General features: G+C 39.6%; 4 protein-coding genes across 6 annotated transcripts; all 4 read left to right on the top strand.

Moving 5' to 3' along the window:
- Positions 1–245: 245 nt before the first annotated feature.
- ca4a (carbonic anhydrase 4a) lies at positions 246–6,206 on the top strand. 2 transcript variants are annotated; one of them, XM_085935539.1, is made up of 9 exons: positions 246–636; positions 1,089–1,263; positions 3,609–3,653; positions 3,731–3,895; positions 3,963–4,108; positions 4,353–4,445; positions 4,533–4,599; positions 4,679–4,842; positions 4,972–6,206. In XM_085935539.1, the coding sequence occupies exons 2-9, from the start codon at positions 1,158–1,160 to the stop codon at positions 5,149–5,151; spliced, it is 966 nt and encodes a 321-aa protein (XP_085791665.1). In that variant the 5' UTR covers positions 246–636; positions 1,089–1,157; the 3' UTR covers positions 5,152–6,206. The 2 variants fall into 2 exon arrangements, with proteins under 2 accessions (XP_085791665.1, XP_085791664.1); XM_085935538.1 differs by having other exon boundaries at positions 1,024–1,263.
- Positions 6,207–17,926: 11,720 nt separating this feature from the next.
- Positions 17,927–20,286, top strand: LOC147043175 (enkurin-like). Its single transcript, XM_085936244.1, has 5 exons — positions 17,927–18,068; positions 18,573–18,679; positions 18,747–18,967; positions 19,087–19,233; positions 19,555–20,286. The coding sequence occupies exons 1-5, from the start codon at positions 18,052–18,054 to the stop codon at positions 19,720–19,722; spliced, it is 660 nt and encodes a 219-aa protein (XP_085792370.1). The 5' UTR covers positions 17,927–18,051; the 3' UTR covers positions 19,723–20,286.
- An 836-nt stretch (positions 20,287–21,122) lies between these two features.
- Positions 21,123–23,255, top strand: LOC147043174 (enkurin-like). The gene is made up of 5 exons (XM_085935867.1): positions 21,123–21,435; positions 21,555–21,697; positions 21,899–22,113; positions 22,270–22,416; positions 22,535–23,255. Exons 1-5 carry the CDS (start codon positions 21,359–21,361, stop codon positions 22,703–22,705), a joined length of 753 nt encoding a protein of 250 aa, XP_085791993.1. The 5' UTR covers positions 21,123–21,358; the 3' UTR covers positions 22,706–23,255.
- Positions 23,256–23,550: 295 nt separating this feature from the next.
- gusb (glucuronidase, beta) lies at positions 23,551–27,279 on the top strand. 2 transcript variants are annotated; one of them, XM_085935312.1, is made up of 13 exons: positions 23,551–23,633; positions 23,703–23,820; positions 24,034–24,219; positions 24,294–24,475; positions 24,623–24,765; positions 24,885–25,072; positions 25,146–25,298; positions 25,386–25,564; positions 25,628–25,774; positions 26,076–26,160; positions 26,249–26,425; positions 26,503–26,638; positions 26,809–27,279. In XM_085935312.1, the coding sequence occupies exons 1-13, from the start codon at positions 23,560–23,562 to the stop codon at positions 26,961–26,963; spliced, it is 1,923 nt and encodes a 640-aa protein (XP_085791438.1). In that variant the 5' UTR covers positions 23,551–23,559; the 3' UTR covers positions 26,964–27,279. The 2 variants fall into 2 exon arrangements, with proteins under 2 accessions (XP_085791438.1, XP_085791437.1); XM_085935311.1 differs by having other exon boundaries at positions 23,555–23,820.
- The last annotated feature ends 3 nt before the right edge of the window (positions 27,280–27,282 follow it).

Here is a 27,282-nt window from a genome sequence, read left to right as displayed (position 1 = left end):
ATGGTCATGTGTGCTTCAGTCTCGTGATTTCACTGCAGGCTTATACGATTTAAAGACTTCACAAAGGTTCCGTTTCTGATGGATAATGGGTGATTTAAAGACAAACAAATACAATGCCTGTAATAAATATGACAGTGTATGTAGTGATGTCTCAGCTGTCTTGTTTACATTTAGAACATTTACATTACAGGAGCTGTATCAAAAACTGCATTACCAACTTAATAGTATTAACAGTATTGTAAATTAATGTTTGCTGTAGTGTATGATCGCTCTTCACATGTAAAAAAAAAAAAAAAAAAACATTTCCAAGTTTTGATCATAATTTTTAGTTAGCAAAACCACCATCAAGAAATTAATATACAGATTTTTTTATTTATTATTATTTTTAATATAATTATTAAAAGCTCAAATGATCAATGAAAAGGATCAATCAACTAAGTAGGAATTGACCTGAGAAGCACTATATTTAGTGTAGCGTAATTCTTCATTTGCCCACCAGGTGGCGACCTTTCTTGGGTAATTCTGTAAACTGCCGCCCGCTACCTGTGCATTGGAACAACCCCAGGGCGGGTACCTTTACCAAATCAAGACGTCATTGCATGATTCTTCTTTTCTGATCCTCCCTTATGTTCCTGAGTGAGTAAACTTCCTTATCAGAAATTATGTCTACAAATGTGCAGAGTCATTCAGTACTGTCGAGAACATGACAAAGAAAGGGAAGGGCTCCCTGTGTTGAAATTTGTTCTATATAGTATTTTAATATCTTCCCCAAATCAAAACCTATATACGTCGTCGCCTCCCACACAATAGGCATTAACCCAACTTCCTCAATGTACTTTAGAATCCTTAAAAAGAACTTATTTATCGTAGTAGCTAAAATGAATAATTCAGGATGAGGGTGTTTTACATAGCAGGTGCAATTTCCATAAATTCATTGTTTTGGGTTTGATATGAAATTAATGACTAAATCCGATACTATCTATATATTATATCTGCGTTGGTTATTAACAACTCTCTTATCAGCATCTTGATCGGATTATTTGACGCACTGAGATGTTAATTGATGGGAGAGAGGATGCCTATCGAAGGGGGCGGGGCCAGCGTCGTCCTTTCCTGCGTGGCATGCTGATGGATAAGTATAAGACCCCCCTGCAACAATGCGACCACGAGCGAGTCATTTGGTTGCCTTCGCCAATATGCAGCATCTCACATTGGTCGTCCTCGTCCTGGCATCCCCCTGGAGCCTCTCCGCCGGAGCTGGTGGTGAGTTCATCTGTCACCTCATTCATTCATTCATTCATGGCAATCATGTTTATTTGTCGGATTGTACATGTAAAAAAAAAAACCCAAAGAAATACTAAGTATCAGATTTTTAAAATCTGTTAAATTTAAATACCTCTATGTTTCTTAATATATCTTTTTTTTTTAAATCTACATGTTTTACAGTGATTTATATATATATATATATATATATATATATATATATATAAAAAATCTAAATCAACTGATCGGACACATGGTTTGAAATCATTTTTCCCTCTATGCCTGCGTGACAGTTGATTTAGTGCATCCCATGGATCTCCTAAAAAAAAAATAATAATAATAATGAAAAAACGGCACTCAACTAATAGAGGAAAGAACCACATGAATGAGTTTCTTATCCAGAGCTCATTTTGTGCGCACCTGTCGGGTCAAGCAACTGTCCTGCTGCCTGCGTCATCATGTCCTCTTCTTCCTCCCGTATCCTGGACCGAGCTGGTCCCAATGAGGGAGAGTTGCTATTGAGATTCTCTCTCCCTTTCTTTCTTTCTTTCTTTCTCTCCAAGTGCAGTGCACCTGCGCTGCGCATGAACCAATGACGTTTCGTTTTTTTCTGCGGCAGAAATTTCTCACGATTTACTTTTACATTCATGTATTCTGGTCAACCCATTGAGGGGGGGAAAAAAAAGTTTGCATTTCATAAGTGCGCTATTTATCCCACTTCAAATTTGGAATTCAATTCATAGAGCTTCATTTACATTATGGAATTTGTAATAGTGAATGAGGAAATTATTGCCCTCCTGTATTTGAGGCGATCTTTGTGTGGGTGGGTGTTATTTGGGGGTGGGGGGGCGTCATGTGTTTTATTTCGCATAAATAAAACCAGCCAGCCGCACCAATGCAGTAATCGGGTTTCTGCTAGATGCTACGTGAGATTATGTGCAGTTCTTGAGGTGGATGGGACAATTGAGTCTCCATGTCTGCCCTCTGAAGTCTCCACCGCTACGTGAGACCGCAGTGGAGCGGAAGGGTTGTGTTGATTCTTTTTTTTTAGAAGTAGCGCACGATGTTTTAATTTAAAAATGGGGGAGCAATTCAAAGTTTGTTTGCCTTGCCGTGCGCATTTTGCCGTTTTTTTCCCTCCGCGTTTCCTCGCTAATACAATGACACCCTTGCTCATATTGTTCTTCGCTTGGAGACCGGCACATTCGTAACGTTTTCCCATTGGCTGACACAAGTGCGGACAGCGATTTCATTGGCTGGACTCTAACAACCGTTTTATAAGGCATTGTTTATACAAACACGCACAATGCTCTGAGCCTGGCTGAAGTTAAGTATGCATAACCAAATGACAATAGTTAATCATTTAAAATTTTGAATCAAATTTAAAAATGTCATATTTGTGGTTGTAGTTCAGTGCTGTAGAAAGCCACTGCCTCATTCCGAGTCACAAAAAGCTCCCGTTCAAATGTAGGAGGAAATGTAAAGCAATTATATATAGCATGTTCAAGTTTTATTAATAATAATTAAACTAAACTGATCAAATTAGTTTCAACAAGCGTAATTTTTCCCTGAAACCTTATAGCCATAAATTATTCTTACAGATGATAAACCTCGTACTGTGCAAGCAATTATAGGCCAAAATCATAAATAAAAATATCTCAAAAACTTGATGTGATATTTTTCATCTCTGATTCAAATTTACTGTTGACCAGGACCATTCAAAATCAAATAAACTTCATTGTAATGTTCCAATCTAATATAAAACAATACAATTCCAGTTTTAATAAACAATGCTGCCGTTGCCATATTAGTAAAATAAACACGTTCCAATCAATTTCAAGTGGATAAGATCATACCAGGAACTAAATAGGGTTGACATGAATTACAATGCTGGTGAGGCTTTGTTTTTTAGCAACCATTATTGTGCATGACCGAGAGGAAAAGCTTGACATGGGAATGACTTCCTTCTCCAATGCTGGGAGAAGCCTTCATACAATTCTAATAACAAACCTGCAATTTTTTCAATGGCATGAGTGTTTTTCATAAATATTTGATTAGTCAGATAGCGGCAGATATTTGTCTCGCTGAGTATATGGCAAGGCAACGTGCGCTCCTGTTGTAAAATATTAATAAACTTCGCCAACAAACCATGTGAGAACGTGTTCCCACTCATGTAAGAGATTATATCTGTGTTTATTCTGATAGGAAGGAAAGTATTTGAGAATATAATAACAGATCCGGTGTGTCGGATATTTGTATGGATGCGGAGTTAAATATAGATGAGCACTTGACAGGTTAGGTGGATTAAAATCATTTCATATGCACAAAATATTTCCCTCTTTCAGACTGGTGTTATCAGTCCCAGTTCACCTGTGAGCATCAATGCAACGGTAAGATTGATATCTCTTGAGAAATCTCCAAACTGAAAGCTTGGGTCAGCTTTAAACTTTTTTTTTTCCCCTTTTAGGTCCAGAAAAGTGGAACCATGCAAACGGCGACTGCGCGGGAAAATCCCAATCGCCCATCAACGTTGTCACCAGAAAGACCTTAAAAGACGAACGCCTGATTCCGTTTGAGTTCAGCAACTACCAGCAGATTTTCCGAGGCAACATCAAGAATAACGGACACTCGGGTGAGCGCCAAGTCCCGTCGACACTCTAGAGGTCCGGATGTGGTGCTGACTTGTTTATCTTCTCCAGTTCAAGTTGGAGTTCCTCACCTAAGCACCATCTCGGGTGGAGGACTGCCAAGCACCTACAAGGCCGTCCAGTTCCACCTGCATTGGGGCAGCAATGGCGGACCAGGTTCTGAACACACCATTGATGGAGAGCAATATCCCATGGAGGTAACCTTGAACTTAAAAATAATAATAAGTCATCCAAAATGATATTTTGTCATGGCTGCTCTAAGAGATGTTTGAATTTATGCAAGCTGCATTCCTTCGATTATTGTTGAAATGCAACTTCTTGTCTACCTCATGTTGACATTTCTGCAGACTGATAAAGTCGCGATAATTTTGTCGGTCAGTTTGCAGAATCGTACAAAAAAAGCTGGATAAAATAGTCACGTTTGAACTTTTCTCCCCGCAGCTGCACATCGTGCACATGAAACATCACTACGCCGATCTGACGACAGCATTGGCTGATCCAGAAGGAGTCGCAGTCTTAGGCTTTTTCTATGAGGTAACTATTTGAATTCTATACTTTTTTTTTTTTTAAATTTTCAAAAATCACAACGTCCATTAAGTGGAAAATCTTTCCATTTTCAAGATGTCCAACAGTGCAAATCGAAAATATGAGCCCATTATCAGTGCTCTGCGAAGCATCAAAAACTCAAGTAGGTGCTGAAGTCCAATCAAAACAAATTGCGCATGAAATCATTGCAACAGTCCTCATGATGTAACCCCCCCCCCCAGACGCCAATACCTCTCTTCCACCTACCTCCTTGGCACAACTCATTCCACCTGAACACAACCTGACCTCCTTTTACCGCTATAAGGGATCTCTGACCACACCCGGCTGTACTGAAGCTGTAGTTTGGACTTTGTTTGAGAACCCCATCCCTCTGAGCATTGACCAGGTTGGTATGGAGATGCAAATTGTTTGGAGTTACTATGCAGTTATTATTATTTTATTTTATTTTAAATGATTTTTCTATTCAAACATGACTCGGTCTGCTAGATGACATGCTTTCATGGCCTTTTTTCAGCTGCGGGCTTTTTCTGACCTTAAATTCCATGACGGGAAACCGATGGTGGGGACCTTCAGGCCAGTCCAGCCTCTTAATGGCCGGCAAGTGTTCCGATCTGGAGGTGCGGTAGTTTCCATCTGCTCCCCCCTCCTTGTAGCCGCCTTGGCTATGGCCTTGGGATTGTCCCGGCTCAATTAGGAGCGAGGTGTGTCTGCTGCACTGCGACACCCATGAACATTGAACATCATTCTTGGATTTGGGACAGCATTGCCGCACGGTCTCCAAAATGGTTCCACATAATGTTGTAGTGCATGAATGACCCCCCCCCCCCCCTTATGACACAAATGACAAAGGTGTTAAAAGGACACCTTGGAGGTGTATAAGGGGTTAGAAGCATGCATGAGAGAATCAGTAGGTCATACATCCGCCTTAAGAATGTGCCATGAAGTTGACCAATCAGAAAGCCCTGATATTTCACAGCATCATCAAAACCACTTGCACACACACAAATGCATCCTCGTGCACTTGAGCCACCTTGAAGAATGTCAAACAAATTTAGTCTCCGCTCATATCAGCGCGAGTGGCTCAGGTCCCGTGAACGAGACACGTGATGCCTCATTCACTCTCAATGGCACATGAGAACTGCACAGGGCTATTAATAGCACAACTGAGTCATAAGAACAAGCTCCATTTCAAAGCCAGCGATCAAAAGGTCCGTCCTCCTCCTCATGGCAAAGTACAGGCAGGTGGAATGAAGAGCAGATGTTGTTTATCTTCGGTCCATGCTGGGGATCTCTGAGGCTGAAGAAAACTGAAATTGGGAAGGTGGCAGGGATTAAAATGGCAACCATGTAAGCCAGCATCATATGAAATTTGTTCTATTCATGAACCACCTCCAACATCAATCTTCACCGTTGCTGTTTGAGGATGCACACTTTCCAAGACTTTGATTGCGATTGGGTCCAATGCATTGATTGGGAATTACATCTATGTACTTGGATGGGAGACGGCCGCCATCTTCCAACCACATTCCAAGGAAGCTGTATATATATTTTTTTTCTCCATAGTTTTGTGATGCATTAACTTATATTTCTAAGCCATTCTAATGCACATGATTCACTTGTATTTTATGCACTGAATGTTTCTATTGATATGAGATGCAAAGTTATTGGTATTATATTTATGTATTAAAAAGTCCTATGTATCGAGTTGTACGCATTTGAGATTGTGATGCTGTTGAACAATAAACAACATATGCCGTTTGAAGTCGAAATCTCTCATTTTTTTATTTTTTTTTGCCATTGCAGATAAGTCTTGCAATTACCATCGAAACCAATTAACACCAATAATGGGCAAACCCGTGTCGCAAAGCGTTTACAGGTCAAAATTAAAAGATCAAAATGAAAATATCTCCAAATATAAAATTGTGTGTAGGTGTGATCATCTACAGCACACAAACCCACGAATAAAATTAACACTCAGTTACGTGTGGCGAGTTGAGTGGGCCAGCTTAGGTCGAATTATTGTCATTTGTCACCTACTTGACAAATAAAATATCTTATTCTCCAAAACGTAAAACATGAAAATGATATGAAGTGTCCTAGCTCCAACCTGGAAGACATCAACCAAATAGTTATGTGAGGACTGAATAGCACAAACTTCACTCATCTTTTTATTTGGGCATACTATATGTAATCATGTTAATTGTTTTTATGTCCATATTCTTCTCTCGTTTTTGCAGTTCGGCCAAAAGACTCAACATCTGGACAGACAAAAATGAAAACAACATATATGCTCAGAAAAATGCCACACAATGTAGACCAAGTTCTGTTAAGTAAATAAATAAAAAAAGTGTAGATTAGATTTTCTTGACTTTAATTTAAATGTGAAGATTTTATAATGTAATATCAAAAACCAACTCAGTTTCTTCCTTCTGAATATTCTTCCAGTATGTCATACAGAGGACAACCACAAATCCCACAAACTGCATTTTGTTTCCTTTCAAGTTATTAATTGTCTTGCCCTTCCTTTCTGTTGATATATTCCACGACGAAGAAATCAAAAGGCTCTTTTGTGATGCAAAAAAAAAAAAAAACGCAGGAAGACGTCAACCTCTTCGTGATGCACGTGCAGATGTTGAGGGGGAAAAAAAAAAAAAGACAAAAAGTTGAAGGAAAGCTTCCTGTTCATTCATTCCTTGTTAAGACTTCTCAACATTTAGTGATGGGGAAAGACTGGGAATCAAAGCGGAGGATGTTTAATGTCTGGCTTAAGCTACAATAACTGCACGCCAGCGCTCGTCCATGTCCCCTTAACGTTTCCCTAACGTCCGTGACAAAGGATGGCTTTCTCTTTTGGGAGAAAACAGAGGCACCTTCCTTTTTCCTATCCAAACAAACCCCTTCATCAGCTCACTAAATATGTCCCTATTTCCTTCCGAGTTCATCAAGAGGATCATTTCATAAAAGTTGGGAAAAAAAAAACATCTTACTGCATGTTAAGAGTATTTTAAAATGACCCCACATAAGAAAGAGAGGAGGGGAGTGGAAATACTGATGTAAAAATTGGGTGATGTGGAGGACCCCACGAATGAGTCCGCCTGGAATGACTAATGCCTGGCCGCCAGCTCTCCAAAGCAGATAACATCAGTTTACATACGAGTGGATAAAAAATGACCACCAAGAGTGTACAGCAACTTGAAGCCCTCTGATCTCACAAGCCGGAACAATGGCTTGAAAAAGACTTTTCAAAAGGCCAGTTCCCTCTTTCATGGACTCTTGAGCATCAATGGCAGAATAGGTCAAAGGTCGATGAGGTCATACTCTACACAACGGACTCGTAATTCGGTTGCGGTGGTCATACGATCACCGAGTGTATTTTGAGCGCTATCATTGTTCCTTTTTTTTTTTTTTTTTTTTTTACTCCTGTAATGGAAGAAGAGATGCAGGAATGTTCTAAATATTCAAAATAGTTTGATGATTGCAATGTGATGCAGTGTAGTTGTAAACCATATCAAAATATTCTTACAAAAAAAAAAAGAAATCTTGAGAGAGACAGGAAGTTAAGCAAGCCCCTCCATCTTTTCAATATTAATGATTGGTGAAATTTCATTTGGAAAGTTTGAAAGAGTAAAAAGCTTTTCTGACATGCAAAAAGAAGGAAATCAAAGTTTGCTCTCTTGTAAAGGAAGGAATTCTCCAATTTTTCGACTTGAAATCTCCTTGTTTAGATGTTAATATATTTATAGTGTGCCTTTTCTTGAGAATGTGTGTCATTTTTGCTTTTATGACTTCACTTCGAACTTGCGTGAAAGTCAGACTTAACACTTCCTTGCAACTTCCACATGAAATTTGACTCAAATGTGACACGTATTGTCAGACAAGTGACGTGACGATATGATTCAGCACACGCCAGCTGCTATCACTACTGTATGTTTGCACTTTACGAAATAAGAGATTGTGTCATTTGCCAGATATGACAAAAGTTGGCATGAAGATGACTCGGTTCGTTTTGTTTCTCTAGAAAAAAAAAAAAAACACCCACTTGAATCAAATGTTTCTAAATAAACACCTTATTTTGTTACCTATTACATCCTATTGTGAAAATTGGAACAAATAATCATGTCACTGCAATGAATAGAATTTTCTGCAATATTTAAATGTATTAAGATGCATCTGGATGTTAATTAGGCATCATTATAGATTTCAAGTTCAAAAAAAAAAAATCTAATAATATGACAAACTACTAATACAAGATAATCTTTACGTAGCAGCACTCCCAAATACAAACACGGACAAGTTTGTTCTCTGATTTGTTTGGTTTGGAGCGCATTGTTCCACAGGCCAGCAAGGGGCTGAGGGGTTCAGTGTTTGCATTGTGCTTTCCAAAAACCAAAATGTATTGTCCTCAACATGATGTCGGATGTTTAGAATTGCAAAAAAAAATTCTTTTTGGATTTGTTCAACGGGATCTGACCTGTCCTGACTACTGGGAATCACATGACGGTTCATATTTTCATTGCTCTAATCAGATTTTCAAATTTGTGCTAGCCTTCGATGATGTCATCACTTCTCCGTCCTTTAATTGGCTGGTAAGAGCAAAAAGAACGTGTTACAGCTGATTTCAATGACCCCCAAAAAGTGTCTGTAGGATTTTGTAGACATGAACAGTTTTTCATGAATTTAATTTGAATGTTTAATTCATTGAATTAGTCAACAATCTTGCTCAAAGGATACAAATCAGTGTTAAAGTGAAGTTAAAAAAAAATTTTTACTAGGGAATTGCAGTCAGCAGATTTATTCTTCCGCTGAAGCATAATTTTTCCACATTCTAAGCTCTGCTTCCACAATTAGAAGCAAACAGTCAGCTCAGCCCACAGTCACACACACACACACACACACACACACTGGTGAGATGATGAGAGGCAATGTGCAAAGCCTCTCGTTGCAAAGCTCTGGGTCCTCCCCTGGTTGTCATGGTAACAAAATCCAGTCTAACATGAGGTGGAATTCTGAGAGCTGGCATACTTGCATGAGACAAATAGAAGAATGATATCATTATAAGAGATTCTATACTTTTCAAAAGTGTCCTCCTCTTGACTCTGACCTTCCTCATGCACTGATGTCTGCAGGTTAGTCAAGTCACCTCTCCTCTTTCGGACATCCTTCCCAAAGAAACAGCTTCCATCTTCTTGATTTTTTTTTTTTCTTTGATTCTGTTAATGGCATCTCAGCAGGTTATCAGTTCCAGCACTGTACACAGCCATCCTCTCAAATGTCGGCTTTAGCTTCATTCAGCTGTTTTTCCTGCGCCGGGGGGCTTTTTTTCTTCCTCTCAGTTGAATTTGTGCTGATTTCAACACCCCCCTCCACACACACACACACACACACACACACAAAACCTTGCTTGTTCAGGATTTCTTCTCCTTTAAAAGCAATAGTAAGGAAAATTGGGTTCATTGCACCTCGACTCCTCGAAGGGAAGAAATCAGCAGTACTTTTTGTGATGTTAAAATAAATCCTGTTACTTTACAAGAGTTGTGTCAAAGGCTTGATTGGATAACTCAACATGACAAAGCCCGCTCAGCGTTAATTGCTCCGTCCTTGTCCTTGAATGATGATGCTGCACAAATAGCAGTTTTTGTCAGCATCAAAACAAAACAGCTGCATGGATGTGTATGCAACAAACTTTTTGAAATTTAAATGGAGCTATTTCACTAAAGCTTTTTTTTTTAAAGTTAAAATAAGGATTTACACCACACGTTTTAAACTGCACAGAAAGACGCAAACACACAAACGTTTGCAAAACTCATGAGACTTTCATTTACGTTTGAGCCAAGCATAGTATTTATTCATAGCCAGAATATATCAAAAAAGTCACATGTCCTCACATACACAAAAAGATTGCATCAAAAAAAGCACATTTCATGTATTTTCCTCCCTGTTATCACTTTTGTGAGTAATATTTGTCATTCCCACGGCCCTGTATGCATTTTTGGAAACATGTTTGGATTTTCTTCCCCCACCAGATGAGCGACTCCCAAAACATTAGCCCCATAGATTATTAATATTTATCATTTACACATCCTGCCTTCAATTATTCTCCACAACGGGATGAGATTTTGTCTCTAACTGAAAAAAAAAAAAAATGGGACAGTGTTTATTTGGGCAAATGGGGTGTTACTCAATGAGGCATTATTCAAACCTCACAAAGAACTTTTTTTTTTTTTTATATTTGACACTGCCATGAACTGGATGGTGAACTTCTACATCGCCTTGATGGTGTCGCAGGGGACTTTTATGACACACGCGCAAAGGCATCTTATTAACTTTTATTGCCGCCGTAAATGGAACTCTAATGAGATTGGGGGGGGGGGGCTGTCATTTAGGAAGATGGCAACAATGACAATTTCGAGGACTGACAAGCGCTGGAAAATAATAGTTGACATTAATGTGAGATGTTGCTGAGACTCGCTGCACTTTTGTCCTTTAGTCACCGCTGACATAACAATGTCTCACCATATGTTAGTTGCGAAACATAACTTTGCTTAACACGACTCGATGGAAAAAACGGACACACGTATCGGAATGTTTGTGTGTGTGTCTCGACTGTCATTTTTATGGTCCATTTTAAAATTAAAGTCTTTTAGGGAGGTTACAATATAAATTTAGCTTCAGAGGATGCTAGTAGGGAGGGAAAATGACCAGAATTTGACCAGTCTCCTAAATTATCTGGCCGCAAACTGTCGATGTGTGTTTCCCAACCTTACTTGAGCCATTTTATATTTGAGAAATCTCATGGCAGAGTGCCAAACAAAAATGATACTGACATCTAATTGTTTTTGAATCGAATCCTATTTCATTGAACTCAAAGCTATATTTAGCTTAGCCACATTTTTCAATAAGCAAGTTTTCTTCATGGAATTCCATCATAACAACAAATGTCCAATATTGATAATACAAAAAAAAAAAAGAAGAATGCACAATTGGACTGATACTCCAAAATGTTTGTCTTTCTATTTGAAGACAAAACACCATTCATAGAAATTGACATCAAGGTGAAATGTATCATTTTGGTGCTCACCCAAGATTGTGTTCCTTTTGCAAATGTTTGTTTTGCTCTGGACAGAGAATGCACGACTGAAGTGTCAGCCCTCGAGCCTCGACCCCATTGTGCGAACAGGGAACGGGTCACATACTGTAGATGATGAGGTTGTCTATAGGAGCCAATGACATCACATACAATCAACCCACGGGGAGGGAGGATGTCCGATAGACACCCATAATCTTGTTTGTCTTCACTTTGGGGGAAGCTGACGTGTTGGAGAACAGGAGATAAGAAAAACAATACATCATTGGGGCTGATTTCATATTATTTAATAACATTCGTACAAATATGGGAAACCTGACTGACAGCCGAGTGTAATTAAAGTCGACATTCTTGGCCAAGTACTGATGTTTCACCCCCGGTGTGTTTATTGGAGCTGATTTGGAACTTTCGGGATCGCAGCCTTGCTGGGACATGGTGGCCACCCAAATACGATCCAACTGTCAACAAATTTGTCTTTATAAAGATAATTGTCAGTTTTGATTGACACTTTCAGAAAGGCATTAATAATATCATTTTAATGTATTTATTTAAATGCATTTATTTTAATTCATTGATTGATTTGTTTATTTTTTTAAATGTTGTGCACGCTTCCCTATAGAGTTGACCCAGTTTGTTGCCGATATACGTACGTACATTTCCTACCACGTTCAAGGTGAAGACAAACAATGTTGTCTGGTCAGATAAGAGCAGTTTATCACACTCTTGGAAGAGGACGGTCCATTTTAGGGAACACAACCGATTGCGATATCTTCAGGTCAAACGTTGATTGATAGTTTGTCCTCAGTACTGTACATCTCCTCGCATGATACATGGAGTGGATTCTTTGATTGCCAGGAAAGCATAGTGTGAAACTCACCTCCAGACTTTCCCAGAAGGTCATCAGGTGACTAATCTTACCAGTGATTCTTCTATTTGATATTGTAAAGTGGACGCTTTGCCTGTCTGAAAACACAGGAAAAGAGTCGAGATGTAGCTTGTATGGCGGCAGCCTCCCGAAAATGACCAAAAGGAAGAGGTAGAGACGTTGTGTCCACTCTGGGACAATGGGAACAAACCTGTGTCGCGTCACGGCACAACCATTCATTGCACGCCGCTGTTGGGAGGATAAAGGTCACGCCAGTTCAGCACAGGTCGGCTGTGAGGTGAGGCGAGGCGAGGCGAGGCGAGGCGAGGCGTTCTGCACCAGAGTCAAAGCGGTGTGCTGGCGCATTGTGCTAGCCTGCCCCCGCTGATAAAATCACAAGGCTCATCAAGTTGCTCTCATTAACTTGTTGCTGGCACGAGAAATGAAATGAAATCCCTACGGTAATATCAAGAACAATATAAAACGTAGCTTGTACGTAAAAGAACCGATCACCGTCGTACATGAAAGATAGGATCATGTCCAATCTATCGCTTGCCTTACTTTTTTGACGTCAGCCATTGGCCCAATTCTAGGAATAGTGTACGTTTGACCTCATTTGAATTATTTTATAGAGACGTGCAACAATGGTAAAAAAAGCGTCGCATCCTCTACGAGGTGAGAATGTGGACTGAAAGGTAAACATGGTTTACCTGGGAAGACCTCCAAAAAAAGAAGCCAAACTCATAAAATAAAGTGTTTATCCGACTTAGAGAATAGCTTGGCTCGTGCCCAAGCTCTCTTGAGAGTTCTTTGGAATTTTATTTTTAATTTATTATTCATTGCTGTCACGGGTGAGAATCTTTATATACCCTACCGTGAATGTTTTTTTGGAAGATAGGCGGGGGAAGTCGGAATATCTTCGCAGATGGGAACTTCGGAAAATGAATGGATGGACAACAAAAGGATTGCACTTCATTTCAAAATGATACGTCGTCACCGTGACGTATTTCCCGTCGGGGTTAAGATGTTTACCAGATATTGTCCTGAGGCTCGTGACGTCTATTTCAACTTAAATGAAAGTTTGAGACATGCACATTTTTGCCCGACAAAAGAATTTGGGTGTGTTTGTTCGTGTGTGGGTTCGTAACAAAACAATGACAAGACTCGGCACACATCCTCTGCGTTTGTGTCGCTAGACTTTCACCCGCCATGTCGCCTGTGACTCAAGCTCCTGCACAAGCAGGAAGAGGAAGCCACATATGCTGAAGTCGCTGGTGCATTCACCAATAAGCTTCTTAACAATACGTCATGGCACAATATGAATAGGTCCAATGAGACAGCGCCGGGGGAAAATATTTCAGATTTATCGTCTTCTCCCTTCTTGTAAATGGGTCACATTGGGGGAATGCGAGCGGCGAGATGTACGGACAGTGGGAACGCTGGTTTATTTTGTCAGCTGAAGACCCCCAAGGCGATGACCCACACGAGGAGAACGGACCTCCTGTCGGTTCAAACTGAACAGCCTGTCCTCAAAGAGTTCTTACGTAGTAGATGACCGATCTGGGGTTCAAAAAAAAAAAAAAAAAAAGGCAATTCGACTTATAATGAACAACCAAATCAAGTTAATTGCAGTGTTACAGTACAAAAAAAAAAAAAAAAAAATACTTCATCCTGTTTTAGGTCATGGAGACCTCGAGGGCCCACACAATTGGTCGCCAGCCAGTCTCATTTGATTTGAAAAATATGACATTTTGGTAGATATAGTGCTCTTTGCCTTCCAGTCAAGAGGTCTTGGATTTGAATCTTGGCACCGGCTTTCCTGTTCCTGTGTGGAGTTTCCTGCGTGGGCTTTTCCCGGCCGGTATGCTCGCTTCCTTCAACATTCCGATAGCATGCCTGCTAACTTAATTGAAATTGTCCATAGGTGTCAAATGAATGGGATTGGTCTTTCCGTCGACGTGCTCTGCAGTGGACTGGTAACCAGGGAGGCCATTTGATTGTATTGGTTACCTAGTCATCGATAAATACCGCCATGACTGTGGTGGAGTCACAGAACTGCGCCCCTTTATTTATTGTCCTGCTTCCCCCCCCCCCCCGTTAGCCTTCAGTGACTATCCGACCTTTATTGCAGCTGCAAAAAGATTTACACCTGAGCATTTCCACACCACGTGCAGTATGAACGATTACTGCGGCACCTGCAGAAAAGGCAGCGCTCTTTCGTGAACTCATGCCGAGCCATCTTTGATATCAACGTCCGTAACGTTTGACGTCTATTCTCGTCGATGGCAGTGAAGAAGTTAAAAAGATTCCGCCTTACATAAGAACATGTCCACAAAAACACTCCTCGGTGTTTTAATGATGCATTAATAATGAGACACGATTTCAATCATTGCTGATCGCAGTCTTGCCCGAAGGTCGTTGCTTCACGATATTCACGTATATTTAGAATTCGTAGCCGAGAGACGGGATTGCGTGGGACTAACAGCCGCAAATGAATATTTATGAGCAGTGTTGATGCACCTGTACACGTTTCCGAGACGGGCATCGTGAGATGCTGTCACGTCCTGCAGAGGAAACTCCAGCTCGTAGAAGCGACTCTGCGTGATGCATTATTTACCTCGCCCATTGTGTTTTTCATTTCAAACTCGTCTTTTATGGAGTGCCAGAGCGGAGATGTAACCATGTGCTGAACGAGCTCCGTGAAATGCTATTTTAGTTCACCTTTGCAATGTGTTTTTGCCAAGGAGAGGAGAGACTAGGAGAGAGAAGTCTCAGCAGGGGGAAGCCCTCATCTTTTCCACCTCATCGGCGTTGCACGCATTAATTGTTGGCACGTATTTATTATTCACCTCCCGCAGACCATTAATTATTCAATGCTGGTATTTCCACACGAGAAGAGTGAGGGGGAGATATGAGGAATGACGTTTGTCTCAAGGCTTATTGAATAACGTTAGGATGATTTCAAATTCCACATTCTGGCGTCAAAACAAGTGGGATGAAATATGGAGCAGGCTCTTGATGAGTCTTGGCAGAAATGCCATGGCATAGTGGGGGCACAGTGGGACTTTGCAAACGTCTTCTACTCAGTCGTGCATGCGCCCACACAATCTGTCATAATATTGCATCATCTTGTACCCGACCGTTTTTTTTTAAACCTCAGGAGGAAAATCATTTTTTGTCAGGAAATGATAGATTTTCATATTTATTAGCAGACTGGAATGCTTTGTGTGTTGATGTGACTTAGCTCAAATGAAAAGCCACTTCCTACATTCCGACCTTCCCCTAGTAACACATTTACACAGTCCTTCTTAATGTTCAACTGAGAACGTACGTAATCTAATATGAGCTAATATTAGACGCCATTAGGTTGACTGCCAACTGTGTGACCAATATGGGCTGATTATTTCCTAAGCGGGTGACTTTCAAAATAGGCTCGGGATTTTATTGCTTTGGAGTTTGCATGTTTTCAACTCACCTGTGATTAGAATGTGGGAAAGTCAAAGCAGCAATACCACTAGTAGTTTTTAATCCATCAAATGTCCCCCCAAAACAATGACAGATCATTTTAAAGACCCCGTATATCAAAATATAGCAGTTTACCTTCAAATTGTATGAAGTTAATGACAATTTTCTAGTTTTATATTTAAATTTCAAATGAACGGTGAAAGCCAAGACAAAAAGGAGGATTTTTTTTTTCTAAAGTAAGCTGTAATTGCATTTTCGTTTTTATTTATAAAATGTATTTACAAAATTTACAAAAATGTGTTTAATTTTTAGGTGTTTTTTTTTTTAGTTGAAACGCGTACAACTCCCCACTTGTGTATGTCTTCCTGTTTCTCTATTTATCCAGGTTCATTGTCAAGTTGTCTTTTTTTTTTTTTTCTCCTTGGCATCTTCCCAGCTGTCTTGTTTTGTCACAGTGGAAGTGTGAGTTAGTCTCCAGGTTTTGTTCACTTTGTGTCTTATTAGTTGTCACGTTGCCTGTTTCATTTGACTCACTTTCCTGTACTTAAAGGTTATTTTAACTTTACAAGATTTCCTTTCCTGGAACTTTGCTTTGTTTTTTTTGTTTTTTTTTTGACTCAATTCTTTTTTTAATATGAAAAAAAATAAAAACTTAAACTCTCAACTACAGTACAACACTTTACAAAATAATCTGTGCAAATGTAATGTTGTGATAAGTGAAAATGAAATGCAAAAAATTAAAACCTTAAATATAAACATATCTAAATTTGACTGTAGTCATGACTTCTCCATCAAATTTGTAAAAATGTTCCTTTTTATTCCTGGACAGTTCTACATGCAACAATCTTTGCATCGTTGAACACATGGGAATCGAATTAAAAGTGCCCAAAATAGTCCTTTTATTTTGGACCCTTTGAAATTATTCAGTGGGAAACTGACATGGAAGTCTCTTAGCACAGGAAATGAAAAGAGGAGCAACCATTAACCTTGCATTAATGTCAGCAAGATGTCAGTAGCATGAATTGTTTGGATGAGATATAAAACACAAACTGATTTACTGGCGGCTCTATAAATTGAATTCCACCATCCAATGCCAGAAAGTCCGATTTCAACTTGCTTGAATGTTTCACTCCCCAGGTTTGATTATATTTGAGTTTGGAATAGTTTAGCCAATATTCCAATAAAAACACATTCTAACGTCATTGTAGTAATTTAGCAGAGGGAATTGGAAACAAAACGTCAGACATGAATCTGAAAGTAGAGTAAGCATAAACTCAAAGTACAGTAAGAGGTCAATCTCACTATTCACTTGGGTCAGTTTGAAGACGTTTGTCATGTGTCATTCAAAACATAGCAGACCAAAAAAAAAAAAGTCTATTTTCAGAAACAAATGTTTTAATGAATACTAAGAGTTGAGAACATTGGCTTTTGACCTTACCACACGGGACAAATAAGGCAGTGTAGTAAGGGCTACATTACTGTACATTGACTAAACTAATGGCTACTTTAGCTTTGTATTTGGCGCCATCTAGTGTCAAGTAATTATTACAGTACGAATGCATTGATCAGGTGTTTCAGGGAGACTCAAAGGGAGAAGTAACTTTATAATCAAATTTGGATTATTATGTCTCCATTATAGCAAAAAAAATACTAAGTATCCTCATTTTTGAAATTACAAACAGCGTGGCATGTTTTATATTTATGACCACTGTGGTTATGACGTCACTACATATGGTGCCGGCAAATTGTATTAATTTAATACAAAATTGGGACATGGAAGGGAAATTAATATTTTCTAGAAAAGCTCATTCAACCTATTGGAATAAAATTGTAATGGAACTCTTTTAAACGACCGCGGGATATCGCTGACACGTCATTTCAACCCGCGTCTTTAATACACAAAGAATCACGATGACGTCATGCGGTTGGATACTACAGGATTTGGACGCGTAAACAGCGACTCGCCTTAATACACAGAAACAACAACTGCATCGTCAATTTTCAGATCGATGAGACAGCATGACATGCGGACGTGGGTTTTTTTTTTGCAGGCTACGTTGCTCAACGGTATTTGGATCGGAACCGACAAGCTTACCTGAGAGTCATTTTGTTGAGTGAGCTCTTTGGGGGAAATCTATCCACAGGATACAGTTCTTAATTTGATTCAAAGTAATGTGATCATGGATAAGCCAAAGAGGTAATTTAGAGGGGGAAAAAAATATTTCTTGCTGGGTTTTTTTTGGACGACCAAATGATATAAATGAGCTACTTTTTGTACGCTCATGACATTTTTGAGCATATTTCTAAGCATATTTGGCACATGTTTGTGTTCCTTTCTTTGTTTTTAAGACTTATTAAAGCGATATACTAATTTTAGAATGTTTGGGAGGTATTTCTGTATGAGTTTTATATGCAACCCTTTTTAATAGAATTAATTAACAACACTTTAATAGAATTAATTAACAGATTATTTTTTTTGCTGAACACATGGGCTCACTCTGTTTTTGTATTTAAATAGTTAATATATAATAAATATATATTTTTTATATTTTCTAGGGCGGTACTTGGTGTCAAATATTTGAGTGTATCGTATTTTGATGATTGTGCTAAGCAATGACCAAATATTGAAGAAATATATTACTCGGTTTAAAAAAAGAGCTAAGCAATATCAAATAATGAATTGATTTTGCTCATTTTTCAGGTACGTGTCCAGCTCAAGGCAAAACAACATAACAACAACAGTAATTGAGCTGCAACATCCGGCAAACTACCTGACAAAGTTCTCCCTTCAATCAAAGTTGCCTGATAGTGAGTTTTCTAAAACGCCATTCATTGCATTGCTGTGCATCTTACGAGTATGTACTTTGTTTTCCAGACAAACTACATGTCCGCAATGTTTATTGTACCAGTGCTACAAATAAGCCAATGTTGTCTGCGGGGACATTTCTGCTTCCTACTGGGCTCCCCGCAAAAAAGATGTTTACAGCCGTGCCAAAGTCGTCCAAGCCGCCATTTTGTGTTGTTGACACCAACATGGGGCACAAGGAGTTCTTTAATAAACTCTCGGGACTTGTGCCTGTATACATCAGGAAAAAGGTATTGACTCTATAGAGAGCATTGACCAGGATGTAGGGGGGAAGTATTGTTATCATGTTTGGACTGATTATGAAGATGTTTTAGAGCTTGATGGTTTTTTTTTTGTTTTTATGTGGCAGGATTATGGAGAGGTACCCAAATATTTACTACGCCGCAAACCAAAGCCCCCGAAGTCTCCACAGGAAAAGAGTTGTATCGAGGTGGCCAAACCAGAGGAACCAGATATCGAAAAGCTTACAGAAGACGACTTTCGTGAAATCATTGAGGTAATTTATCACAAAACTGCTAACTGCACCGTGACACTAATTTCAATCGACAACAGATAAAATGTCAACCCCTTGGATATTTTTTTTTCTCACACATTTTTAGATTATACTGTTGATATTTTTCAAAACTTTTCGACTTCATTCATGATTACCAATAAGGCAAAACATCGATAGAGGGCCCACAATGGATAGCGACCGTGCTATATTTATTTCAACTACAGTGGAGTCCTACTTTAAATGTGGCACAAAGACACAAATAGCAAAAACAACCCATGGTATGCATATTTGAGTTATTAACCAATAATATTCTTCCCTTTCAAGTACCTGAAAAAGAGACTTCAAAAGCTGAACAAGGCCTACACACGTCTTCCATTAGTCATAGACACGTCTTGGTGGAAGAGTCGTAAATTGCGGATGGAGGCTGATATGGCACAGGTGGAGACCGACATTGAACTCATTGAAAGTTTGGTGTCCAAAAAGAGCACATGAACCCGCGCCGTCTGTGTCTTCACCAAAGCAAGCACACCAAAGTCTGCCAGAAGCAGCCTCTGCTTTGCCCCCTCGGCGTATCTCTTTGAATATAATGAAAGACTGCAGTCATGACATTTTTTTTTTATGTTAGAACTTCTGTTCAAAAATGCTGCGTGTGTTTATATGTGTATCGATAGATATTTTTTTTTCTTGTTCAAATGTGCTGCGTGTTTATATGTGTATATAAGTATATATGTATACTTCCAAATGAACAATCCAAGGCCACTCATAGTAAATTTAAGTAGGATGTGATTGCAGGATAAAAAGCTTGAAGTCAATCATGTTTACTGTGCTATTTTAATCAGGCAGGTTTGGGACCACAGTTTGCTTGAAGTCAATCATGTTTACTGTGCTATTTTAATCAGGCAGGTTTGGGACCACAGTTTTCAAGTTGTAATAGCTTTCTGATCCTGCAAGACTTGGATATGTTTGGCCTTATAATGCTTACTTGCATTTTCCATGGCTGCTCGCTAAAGCCGCCTTCCTTGTAGGTCAGGTGTTTACATGTTATGTTCTGTCTAATTGGTGAAAATGCCAACATGTATGACATGGTTGCACCAATAAATCGAACATATCGTTAAAGCCAGTCTCTGCATCGTGTCTGAACCATCAACAATGAAATGAAAGCAAAGGCCCATACAGTGTCCTAGCCTAAATCTAGCACTGATAACATATAGTAATATTTATATATATATATATAATATATATATTAAATATATTATATTCTTGTACCTCTGTTGAGGTGGGAGCCACCATCACTCTCCCGCATTCCACCTTGACTGCATTGTGGGCTCTCCAACAATGTTTTGCTTTATTGGTAATCATGAATGAAGTGCTTAAGCCATAAACAAATACACACAAACGTAAATGTTTATTTCAATTCATTCAAGATGCTTTGCTGGCCAAAAAGGGGATGACTGGGGAGAAGCCATGGTTCTTTAGGTATTAGGTATTAGGTATGTTTTAAATCCTAAGGCCGTTTAAAAGCCTTCATATACAATGGCATTTAAGAAAAAAAGAAAAGTTTTACCATACATGGTCTTTTTTTTTATTTATTTTTTAGAAAAAGCCTTACATGGTCTTTTTTTAATATATATATATTGAGAAAACCTTACTGTATGGTTACTTTCCCGAGTAAAAACGTGAAAATGCATTTAAAGAAAAACCTGAAAAATATCATATAATGCGCCACTCCTCTTGAGTTATTCTTTCCCTGGAAGTGGAGAAGTTCATGTTTCTTTCCAGCAGGTCTGAAGACAACTTCCAAGCAAGTTCCACTCCCAAATTGACCACACAGCCAATTTCTTGTCACGTGACTCGAATGTGACGTTAGAGCGTAAACAAAGTCCGTGGTGACGTCAGGTGACCGAACGATGCGTTCACTGGGCGGTGACGTGTCGAACAAGAGAAAATATAGCCTTTTTACAGAGTCACCCAAAATGACGCCATTATTGGTAATATGTCCGTGGGCTTTTTACATGTGACATTAGTGAGTCATGCATTATTCAGCCATATTTGGATCGGAACCCGTGACACTCAGCTGACACCTTCAATACTGGCTAGCAATTAGCTTATCTGGTCCAATTCAGAAAAGATGGCTGGAGAGTTTTACCCTCTTGAGTCCATTCATAATTTTATTGAGAAGACTGTTATCATCGAGAAGCCAGAAAGGTAATATCAACCGGTGATATTGTCAAAAATAAATGACTAATACAAAATAACTTTATTTTAGAATTAAGATGGAAATATTTGAGCAAATTCCTAAGTGTTGCAATGTGCTATTTCCAAAGGTATGTGTCAAAGTTCCGGCCAACAATTCTTGAGGAGAGGAAACCAACAAATTATATGAAAACCATGGGCCCAAACAAATTGGAGGTGCCCATCCCAACCAATTACCTGAAAAAGCATTCCAAAGAACCCAAACTGCCAGAGAGTGAGTTTTTTTTTTTTCCGTCCATATTATATTCTTGTCTCTTCTTTAAACGTATCTCCCCAACCAACCAGTGTCATATGTTATTTGAAATTGGACAATTTCCCACTGTGACCTCTCATTGTTTCCGAATCATTGCTTTAAGTGTCCAGAATCAGCTTTATTGGCCAAGTTTATGCTATTCACCTTAACTTTGTCTTCTAGTCAAACAGATCAAGACTCATTACGTCTGTTCATCGAAGAAACCAGCCGTCCCTACGGGTCCCTTTCTGCCACCCGTTAGTCCCACCCCTACAAAGAGGAAGACCACCACACCAAAGGGACCCAAACAGCCCCCATGCGTTGTTGACACAAACAAGGGACACAAGGAGTCCCATAATGTAAACTCAGGGCTTGTCCCTGTGTACATAAGGAAAAAGGTATTTTCCTGAGATACTTGAGAAAAAAAAAAAAAAAGTTCATTCTATTGAATGCATTTTATGGAAAGCAGCAAAATAGTGAGGTTTGGATATTTTTATACATATCAAACTTTAAAGTCATCCACATTTGGACCTAATGTTTATTTGCTATTGCAGGATTATGGAGAGGTACCAAATTACCTAATGCGGCGTAAAGTAAAGCATCAAAAGGCACTGGAAGAGTACAACATGAATCTGAAGAAGCAGGAGGAGCATGAAACCATGAAATACCTTTCTGACGTAGAATGTCAGGCCATCGTTGAGGTAAACTACGCTACGCTGTCTGCTCAACACATCATTTTATTGATCATATTGATTATCAGTTACAAACCGAAGCGTTGCATATCAGTCATTTGACCTTTTAAACTGGGTCTCTTTCCAGGACCTGAAGCAGAAATACAACGAGCTAAATGCAGAGTACCAGCGCCTCCCATTTATGATTGAAACCCCGTCGATGAAGAATCGTAAGGTACGTCTCGAGGTGGAAATGAAGCAGCTGGAGGATGATATTAAACTCCTTAATCGATTGGACTCCATCTGCAAAAACAAGTAGCCCACACATGTGCTAAGAAGTGTCTTCCATCTGAGTCATCGACTGAACTCAACTAGTGGACAATTAAAAACGTGAGGTCATGTGGATGATTTGATGAGAGTAGTGGATGACCCTTGATGGGCAATTCCAACATTGTTGGTGAGAATTAAACTCATTCACTGCCAGCTCTCCCAGTTACGATGCATACTTAGCATCCATAGTCATCAAGAGCGGTGAATGAGAAATGTATTTTGACATTTTGCTGGAAGGAAGTGGACTTGAGCTAATTCCTCTTTTGGGGATGTATTTTTGTTGTCATACAATTAAATATTGAAATTTCAAATGCACAAATGGATGAGAGTGACGTGTCCACTCTGGCTTCACAAAGTCTGTCCATGCTATTGACTTAACACAATTGGGTGCTTAAGTATTTGATGGCTGTGAATTGATGTTTTTATTTTCATGTTCTTTTCACCGAATGTTTTGTGCCATGTTGTGCTTGTACTATTATGCTACAGAATTGTTCTGCTAGTCTGCTCTGTTTTGATTGCAAAACAGTAATAAACAAATATTGCTCAATTTTTTTTTCCCCAAACTACATGCTTCACCCAGATTAGTTGCTTCACCAGATTAGTTGATTAATAATAATTGTTAGCTATGGATATCCATAGAAGATATTTAATGGAGGTAGATTGGGGTACCCCCCTCCCTAATCAAAGTTACAGGAAAATAACCACTGCGTAAAAAGCACGGTATTATCATTTTTGACCAAAATATATATTTATTATTATTTGGGGAAGATATTCTTTGCGTTTAATAAGTGGAACTAATAACAAGAACCTGAAATTCTCGGTAGACTTAGACTGTTACAACAAATGACGTCACATCCTGTCCAGTGGCTCCATGGAAGTTTGAAGATGTTTACATCGGGAAGATCCAGCTCGCTCTGGTACCTATGTCTCTGTGCGGTGTTGCCGGGCTCTTTCTGCCTGCTGGCCACGGGAATGCTCTTCCCCAGGGAGTCTTCATCTCGGGAGGTGAAGGACCTGAGCGGGCTGTGGAGCTTCAGAGCGGACAAGTCACCAAACAGGAATCAAGGCTTCGAGAAGGCTTGGTACAAAAGTCCCCTGGCTGAGGTGAGCGTCATTATGATACTGTGAATAAAGTTTACTCTTAAATTTAGCACTTAAACAGACTCAAATTTGACATGGTTATGAACATATTTTCTAATAAAAATCAAAAAGAATACAACTTATCGTTTTATGACATTGTAAATCTTTATACAGATTTTGACCTCATTAGATTTTATGGCTGGTCTAACAGTGTCTATCCATGTTGTCATGTGACAGACTGGACCCGTGATTGATATGGCTGTTCCCGCCAGCTTCAACGACATTACTCAAGACCCCAAACTACGAGATTTCATTGGCTGGGTATGGTACGAGCGAGAGGCGGTGGTGCCCTCCCGCTGGGTCAAAGACGAAGGGACGAGAGTAGTTCTTCGAGTGGGAAGTGCTCATTATTATTCAGTGGTGGTAAGCATGAATACATTGGTTCTTTTTTGTGCTTCACTGTTGAGGTGCGTCAATGATCTGTTATCATTTTCCAGTGGGTCAACGGGGTGGAAGTGACCCGACACAACGGCGGCCATCTTCCCTTTGAGGCGGAAATAGGCAGCGTGATCCGAGAGGACCCGAAAAGTCCCTGCAGGATCACCATCGCGGTCAATAACACACTCACTCTGGAGACTCTCCCTCCTGGGACCATCCAGTACTTCAATGACCCCACCAAGTAAGCACACTGTGCTGTTTTCAGACTTTTATTTTATTTTTTTTTAACTCAGATGTGCTGACTCCTGAGAACTAATCATTGTGAGCAGTTGAATGAAATTGCTGAAATTAATTTTCATCTATACTTGGATATATAATTGCTCCACAGGTATCCTGATGGTTTTTTTGTGCAAAACACCAATTTTGATTTCTTCAACTATGCTGGGATTCACCGTCCTGTATTGCTGTATACGACCCCCAAAGTTTATATCGATGACATCACAGTGGTGACGGACTTCTTGGATAGCACAGGTATTTTTTTTTTTTTTAAACTTCATATTATTCAGTAATAGCCATTTTTTTTACTGTAACTTTTGAAAAAATCTACACAATATTTATTCTAAGTTCTCTGATGGAATTTTGTGTTTCAGGTTTTGTCAAATACAAGATATCAGTCCAAAATGCTGTTGAAGCCACCATCAAAGTCACTTTAATGGACAAAAACAGGCACTGCGTGGCTTCCTCCAGCGACTCATCTGGAGTGCTCAAATTCACTGATGTCAAACTCTGGTGGCCATATTTGATGCATGAAAATCCAGCTTATCTTTACTCTTTGGAGGTGTGCCAACATTAAGCGACTTTGCCAGCCAGCAAAATGATCAGTATATATTTTTTTTTAATTCCACATGAAGGTTCACTTGATGGCAGCAGATGAACGATCAACATACGAAGATATCTACACTCTACCAGTTGGCATCCGCACCGTCCACGTCACGAGCACCCAGTTCCTCATCAACAACAAGCCCTTCTATTTCCACGGGGTTAATAAGCATGAGGACTCTGACGTGAGTACCACGAGGACTTGTTTAAGCATGAGCTCAAGCGATTTTTTTTTCCAGGATATGGATTTTCTATCCCAATCTGTATTGTAGATTCGAGGTAAAGGTTTTGACTGGTCCCTGATCGTCAAAGACTTCAACTTATTAAAATGGTTGGGAGCCAACTCATTCCGCACCAGCCATTACCCGTACGCCGAGGAGATTCTGCAGATGTGCGATCGCCACGGCATCGTGGTCATAGACGAATGCCCGGGGGTCGGCATCAAAGACATGTAGGTATAAATTCGTTGTATCCATCAGGTGGAAATAAAATTTGTTTTGTCGCCTATTGACAGTCGGAGTTTCGGCAACACCTCCCTGGCCCATCATCTGGATGTGATGGATGAGCTTGTGCGGCGGGACAAGAACCATCCTTCTGTGGTCATGTGGTCAGTAGCCAATGAGCCAGCAGCAGAGATGCCACCTGCTGAACTGTATTTCAAGTGAGTTTGACTATTTTTCGAAAGATACTTTGATACCTAATTGTTTGCGAGACAGTTTGCCAGACCGTTTCACAGCTTTGCATTTTTTTGGGGGGGGAGGGAATGAGTGGAATGCGCTACAGCAATGAGGAAGCTGCTGGAGATAAGCGTGACGTCCTCAGAACAAAAAAGACGGGCGTGTTCGTGGAATGTTTACACGTTTGGGTCCGACATTGCTTTGAAGGTTCCAATACATGATAGCATGCAAACTTGCATGTTAATCCGGGTGATTGTGAAAATGTGAATTTGATTTGTTTCGCAGGACTTTGATAAACCATACGAAAGCTTTGGACATGACCCGGCCTGTGACTTATATCACAGATAGTAACTATGCCAGAGACAGAGGGGTGAGTTTTATCATCTGACACATGTTGGGAATATTTCTGGAGTCAATAGTAACAGAAAAGATGATATTTATACTCAACCTGTGCCTAGGCAACCTATGTGGACGTAATCTGTGTGAACAGTTACTTCTCCTGGTACCACGATCCAGGCCACTTGGACGTCATCCCAATCCAACTCAACACCCAGTTTGAGAACTGGTACGGAAAATACCAGAAGCCCATCATCCAGAGTGAATACGGAGCAGATACGGTGCCAGGCCTTCACAGCGTGAGGAAGCAGTTGGTGGAAGCATGTTGTCACAAGCCCTCGGGTAAGATTTCTTTCTTTCTGTCTACTCTCGGCAGGACCCGCCCATGATGTTTACTGAGGAGTACCAGAATGTGGTCCTGCAAAGCTACCACAACGTGTTCGACCAGAAGAGGAAGAAGTATGTCGTCGGGGAACTCATCTGGAACTTTGCCGACTTCATGACTACACAAGGTACTGCAGAAGGCAACACAAGTGCAGGAGTATCAAATTAATGTTTTGATTTAGATCATTTCGCTTTTGAAATACTAGCTGGTTAATTGCGGTGTTGTAATTAACAAGAAAATATTTTGTGCAGTAAAATATGTATCCAATTTTTGCTTTGCGTTCCGTACGTTTTGCAGGAGTTACACGTGTGGTGGGCAACAAAAAAGGTGTCTTCAGCAGGCAAAGACAACCCAAAGCTGCGGCGTTCATCCTGAAGGAAAGATACTGGAGACTGGCAAATGAAACGGGTAAGATACCTTTTTGGACCAAATATCCCTGCGGACTCGTTTGAGCGCTATTCATAGTGTAGCATAAAAAAAAAAAGTTCATAAAATGTGTTGAATCGCCGGCAAACTTATGAATGCATAAATGATCAGAGGATGTCAACTATGGGGCATGAAAAGCCCTTTCAGACTTTTCTCTAACTAAGGGCTAAATACATTTGATTTGAGGCCAGGGGGAATCTTATTGTCAACAATGTCAACAATCCTTATGCTAGTGCTTTACATTTCTTCAGTGTTCATCATTTTGATGATTTTTTTTTTTTTTTAAATGTGTGATTGCATAAGACAATGTTAAATTCAAGGAGTAAAGTCTGATTTTATATATAC

Source organism: Syngnathus leptorhynchus, chromosome 17, assembly GCF_054491065.1.
Source record: "Syngnathus leptorhynchus isolate UIUO chromosome 17, UIUO_Slep, whole genome shotgun sequence".
NCBI lineage: Eukaryota > Metazoa > Chordata > Actinopteri > Syngnathiformes > Syngnathidae > Syngnathus > Syngnathus leptorhynchus.
The sequence above is the reverse complement of the archived record's forward strand: the minus strand, read 5'-3'. Positions and strand labels throughout refer to the sequence as shown.

Excerpts from the sequence above, each read along its gene's own strand:
- ca4a (XM_085935539.1), top strand. The coding sequence starts at position 1,158 with ATGCGACCACGAGCGAGTCATTTGGTTGCCTTCGCCAATATGCAGCAT. Across the intron at positions 3,654-3,730 it reads CTGTGAGCATCAATGCAACG|GTCCAGAAAAGTGGAACCAT; the intron begins GTAAGATTGATA and ends TTCCCCTTTTAG. Across the intron at positions 4,600-4,678 it reads GCGAAGCATCAAAAACTCAA|ACGCCAATACCTCTCTTCCA; the intron begins GTAGGTGCTGAA and ends CCCCCCCCCCAG.
- LOC147043175 (XM_085936244.1), top strand. Across the intron at positions 18,968-19,086 it reads CTGTATACATCAGGAAAAAG|GATTATGGAGAGGTACCCAA; the intron begins GTATTGACTCTA and ends TTTATGTGGCAG. Across the intron at positions 19,234-19,554 it reads ACTTTCGTGAAATCATTGAG|TACCTGAAAAAGAGACTTCA; the intron begins GTAATTTATCAC and ends TTCCCTTTCAAG.
- LOC147043174 (XM_085935867.1), top strand. The coding sequence starts at position 21,359 with ATGGCTGGAGAGTTTTACCCTCTTGAGTCCATTCATAATTTTATTGAG. Across the intron at positions 21,698-21,898 it reads AGAACCCAAACTGCCAGAGA|TCAAACAGATCAAGACTCAT; the intron begins GTGAGTTTTTTT and ends TTTGTCTTCTAG. Across the intron at positions 22,417-22,534 it reads AATGTCAGGCCATCGTTGAG|GACCTGAAGCAGAAATACAA; the intron begins GTAAACTACGCT and ends GTCTCTTTCCAG.
- gusb (XM_085935311.1), top strand. The coding sequence starts at position 23,560 with ATGACGTCACATCCTGTCCAGTGGCTCCATGGAAGTTTGAAGATGTTT. Across the intron at positions 24,476-24,622 it reads TACTTCAATGACCCCACCAA|GTATCCTGATGGTTTTTTTG; the intron begins GTAAGCACACTG and ends ATTGCTCCACAG. Across the intron at positions 25,565-25,627 it reads GGGGTCGGCATCAAAGACAT|TCGGAGTTTCGGCAACACCT; the intron begins GTAGGTATAAAT and ends GCCTATTGACAG.